Source organism: Brassica oleracea, chromosome C7, assembly GCF_000695525.1.
Source record: "Brassica oleracea var. oleracea cultivar TO1000 chromosome C7, BOL, whole genome shotgun sequence".
Classification (NCBI taxonomy): domain Eukaryota; kingdom Viridiplantae; phylum Streptophyta; class Magnoliopsida; order Brassicales; family Brassicaceae; genus Brassica; species Brassica oleracea.
In genome coordinates this window covers 47,169,335-47,173,906 of record NC_027754.1, presented here as the reverse complement: position 1 = coordinate 47,173,906, position 4,572 = coordinate 47,169,335, and the positions used below count along the sequence as shown (strand labels likewise).

At 35.6% G+C, this 4,572-nt stretch overlaps 1 protein-coding gene across 1 annotated transcript; it reads left to right on the top strand.

Annotated features, from left to right (window-relative positions):
• The first annotated feature begins 443 nt into the window (after nt 1-443).
• Nucleotides 444-2,697, top strand: LOC106306807 (cytochrome P450 84A1-like). The gene is made up of 3 exons (XM_013743562.1): nt 444-951; nt 1,053-1,483; nt 1,855-2,697. Exons 1-3 carry the CDS (start codon nt 444-446, stop codon nt 2,473-2,475), a joined length of 1,560 nt encoding a protein of 519 aa, XP_013599016.1. The 3' UTR covers nt 2,476-2,697.
• Nucleotides 2,698-4,572: the final 1,875 nt, after the last annotated feature.

The window sequence follows — 4,572 nt, the reverse complement described above, 5'->3', positions numbered from 1 at the left end:
CCAAGGGTTTAGGGTTTAGTGATTAGGATTTAGGGTTTAGTGTTATTAAAATTTAGTTTTTAATGTATGATTTAGGGTTTAAGATATTCCAACGGTTTAGAGTTTATCCAAAGTTTAAGGTTTAACGTTTAGGGTTTAGGATTTAGGGTATAGGGTTTAGTATTTTGCTGAAGACTTAACAATATTAATTAATTTATTTTTTTGTAACTATTTTTATGTATTTTTATTATTTTATTTTAAAAATATAATCTAATTTGGATATTTAATTTTATTTCTTTTTTTAAAAAATATCAAATATCAAATATTCAAACACTATTGGTTGGTTCAGAGGTGAACCCAAAAATTTGACCACAACTTGATTATAAAACCCACCTCTCTAATCACATCCCAAAATGGCGAACTTTGCCTGATAGACCTCTTACAGAAAAAGAAAAAGAAAAATCATGGAGTCTTCTGTATCACAAACACTAAGTCAAGTATTAGATCCCACAACGGCTATTCTCATCGTCGTCTCACTTTTCATATTCATCGGCCTCATCACACGACGGCGAAGGTCTTACCCACCCGGTCCACGTGGTTGGCCCATCATAGGAAATATGTTAATGATGGACCAACTCACCCACCGTGGTTTAGCCAACTTAGCTAAAAAATATGGCGGCTTGTGCCATCTCCGCATGGGCTTCCTCCATATGTATGCCGTCTCATCACCTGATGTGGCTCGACAAGTCCTCCAAGTCCAAGACAGCATCTTCTCGAACCGGCCGGCAACGATAGCTATAAGCTATTTGACTTATGACCGAGCCGACATGGCGTTCGCTCACTACGGACCGTTTTGGAGACAGATGAGGAAAGTGTGTGTCATGAAGGTGTTTAGCCGTAAACGTGCGGAGTCATGGGCTTCTGTTCGAGATGAAGTGGACAAAATGATCCGGTCGGTATCTAGTAACGTTGGTAAGTTAGCTATGTGCGGTAAAATATGTAAAAAGTAAAAACAACAAACAATGTTTCTCTCTTTTATACGTATTTTAACAGCCATACCAAAAAAAATGTAGGTAAGTCTATAAATGTCGGGGAGCAAATTTTCGCCCTGACCCGAAACATAACTTACCGGGCAGCGTTCGGGTCAGCTTGCGAAAAGGGACAAGACGAGTTCATAAGAATCTTACAAGAGTTCTCTAAACTTTTTGGAGCCTTCAACGTAGCAGATTTCATACCATATTTCGGGTGGATCGATCCACAAGGGATAAACAAGCGGCTCGTGAAGGCCCGTAATGATCTAGACGGATTTATTGACGATATCATCGACGAACATATGAAGAAGAAAGAGAATCAAAACACTGTTGATGATGGATATGTTGGTGATACCGATATGGTTGATGATCTTCTTGCTTTTTACAGTGAAGAGGCCAAATTAGTGAGCGAGACAACGGATCTTCAGAATTCTATCAAACTTACCCGTGACAATATCAAAGCAATCATCATGGTAATTTCTTTTTCAAAAGACCACTAGGCACATTCATTATTCTTAATGCGTCACACCATCGAACTTATCCATCAAACCACTAGATTCATATTTTTGTCTAAATGAGGAAGGTAACTTTCTGTATTTACAAGTAGTCCATATGATATTAGAGATTTTGCGTAAGCATTAGGGGAAAATGACGTCATTTACTGATGGTAAAAACTCATAAAAATATAAAGTTTTAGAAAAGACCTAAAATACGAAACATGTAAAAAACACGTACAAAGGTAATATAAATCACACGTAAATATAATCTGACCGTCTTTGAGCTAACAATTTATTTCTGTTTACATTTTAAAATCTAATTTGAATTGATTTATTGAATTTAATAGGACGTCATGTTCGGAGGAACGGAAACGGTAGCGTCGGCAATAGAGTGGGCCTTAACGGAGTTATTACGGAGCCCCGAGGATCTAAAACGGGTCCAACAAGAACTCGCAGAAGTTGTCGGACTTGACCGACGTGTGGAAGAATCAGACATCGAGAAGTTGACTTTTCTGAAATGCACACTCAAAGAAACCCTAAGGCTACACCCACCGATCCCACTCCTCCTCCACGAAACCGCAGAGGACACTGAGATCGATGGTTACTTCGTTCCCAAGAGATCTCGCGTTATGATCAACGCGTTCGCGATTGGACGTGACCCTAAATCTTGGCCTGACGCCGAAACGTTTAGACCGTCGAGGTTTTTAGAACCGGGAGTAGCTGATTTTAAAGGAAGTAACTTCGAGTTTATACCATTCGGGTCGGGTCGTAGATCGTGCCCGGGTATGCAACTCGGGTTATACGCGCTTGAGTTAGCCGTTGCTCATATATTACACTGCTTCACATGGAAATTACCTGATGGGATGAAACCGAGCGAGCTTGACATGAACGACGTGTTTGGTCTCACGGCTCCTAAAGCCACTCGTCTTTTCGCCGTGCCTAGCACACGCCTGATTTGTGCTGTCTAAGTTATGGTTCGTAGCACGTGGCGGGTGTAAAACCAAACGAAGGGTTGGTTCTTGGAAAGAGTTTGAAAAGTCAAATGTAGCACTGAACATTTGTGGATGTTATTATATGTATGTATGTGTATCACGTGTGGTCTGGATGAAAACATAAATGGCTCTTTGTTTCGATTTTCCTTTTCTTTTGTTGGGATTTTTCCTTGAATGAAATGTAACTGGTCAAATATAGTTTTTTTTTGTTTATCTACATTACCTTTGCATATTACGTAGGTAAACTATTAAGAGTATTGCATTCGTTAGAAATTTTATAACCTACCGACAAATTTCCATCACCATGAGTCTATGACTTAAAAGAGTTTGGCAACCTGTAAAACCAAGTTAAAGCTCGATTTGTATTTTAAACCAGAAGTTAACCCGCGCTACGCGCATAGTTATTTTGATTTTCAAATTTTAACTATATAGATATTCATTTGGACCTTGTATTCTGAACAACAACAAAATTTTGAATTGTATGTTTGAGTGAATACATATTTACTTAGAAAAAACAAAAAATTATATATATTTTTCATATAGATATTTGATAAAGTTTTTCATTTATTATATTGTATATTTACTTATTATTTAGTTTTTCTTATATTGTAGGGCAATTCTATCAAATAACATTTTTAAGTTTTTTCACAAAATAGCCATCAATAAAGAAAATGACCAAAATAGCCCCTTTTATTTTGAAAATTTATTTTAATTTTAATTTTTTTTAAATTTAAAACCATATCCTCAAAACTCCACCTCTTAACTCTAACCCTAAGTATATATTATTTAACCTTAGGATATAAATGTATTTTTACTCTTTAATAAAACTTCTTTTGGTCATTTTTCTTATTGAGAACTATTTTTGTGACAAAAATTTAAAAGGGTTATCTTAGGAAATTTCTCTATATTGTATATTTATTTATTCTAATTTTCTTACTTTTATATCAAATGGTAATATTACCGAGTTAAAACTCAATTTGTATTTAAAGTTTAGATATTGTTTTTTTTTTTTTGATAACCGAGTGTTTTGGCTCCACCGTGGTGGTCCAGACTAGAGACCGAAGCGAGCAAGGACGCTGCCAGGACGTCACCATGTGGCTCATCGTGAACGGTTTTCGATCTCGGGCACTGGGGGATCCGCATGTAAATTTTCCAGTGGCTGGGTTTCGAACCTAGGTGGCGGAACTCACAGCCGTGAGTCCTTTACACCAGAGCTAGATACCACGGTTAAGTTTAGATATTGTTTGGTATACGAATATGTCACTTTTCAATTTATATAACAAAATGTCTTTTGACGACAACTTTTATTAGTTTATTAGATAGTTATGTTTTTTCTTTTATATGAAATGTATATGTCATTATCATAATTGGTGTATTAGAAGATGGTTTCTTAAAAGTAAGAAGTTCTGAAATTTGTGGTGAAACAACTGTATATAAAATAGCTGTAGAATTCTTCCTTTTCTTTTGAAAGCCTATTTGTTTTCTTGGTAGGATTAGATACGTAACATGATAGTACAATAACATGCACCTACCATTTACGTATGTGTTAATAACTTAATTCAAACACCATCGATGGTGCAATTTCTAGCTGAATATCAAAACTCATATCCAAATTATTCATTTGCTGAGAATGAGTTGCTCTAAAAATCCAAGCCAGGGATCAACTCCTCTCAACATAAAAATTTATTTAGCCAGTTCAAATAATGCCATATATTAAAAATTCAGTGAATCACGACTACACTCACCCTGAAAAATTATATGCGTGTTAAAAGCCCAAATCACCTTCTAGTTATAAAACTATTCACTTATAAAATATTTACACATACAATAATTAGCTAGAAGTATTATAACAGCCATAATGCATCCCGTAGTTATTGAATTTATCATTGCATCTACCTTGGCGAAAGCAATAAATTGCAAATCACTCAAATACGTTAGATTTGCAGTAGATATACACACGTAGCACATTCATATTCACGTACGTATGTACCATACGTGGATTATCCAATATCACAAAATAATTGCATATATTATTTTCAGTATTGAATATTCTCTCTGTTTCATAATAAGTGT

What these genes read in the sequence shown, in the direction of transcription:
- LOC106306807 (XM_013743562.1), top strand. Translation starts at nt 444, where the DNA reads ATGGAGTCTTCTGTATCACAAACACTAAGTCAAGTATTAGATCCCACA. An exon ending in GTCGGTATCTAGTAACGTTG is followed by an intron (nt 952 to 1,052) that starts GTAAGTTAGCTA and finishes AAAAAAATGTAG; the next exon opens with GTAAGTCTATAAATGTCGGG. An exon ending in ATATCAAAGCAATCATCATG is followed by an intron (nt 1,484 to 1,854) that starts GTAATTTCTTTT and finishes TGAATTTAATAG; the next exon opens with GACGTCATGTTCGGAGGAAC.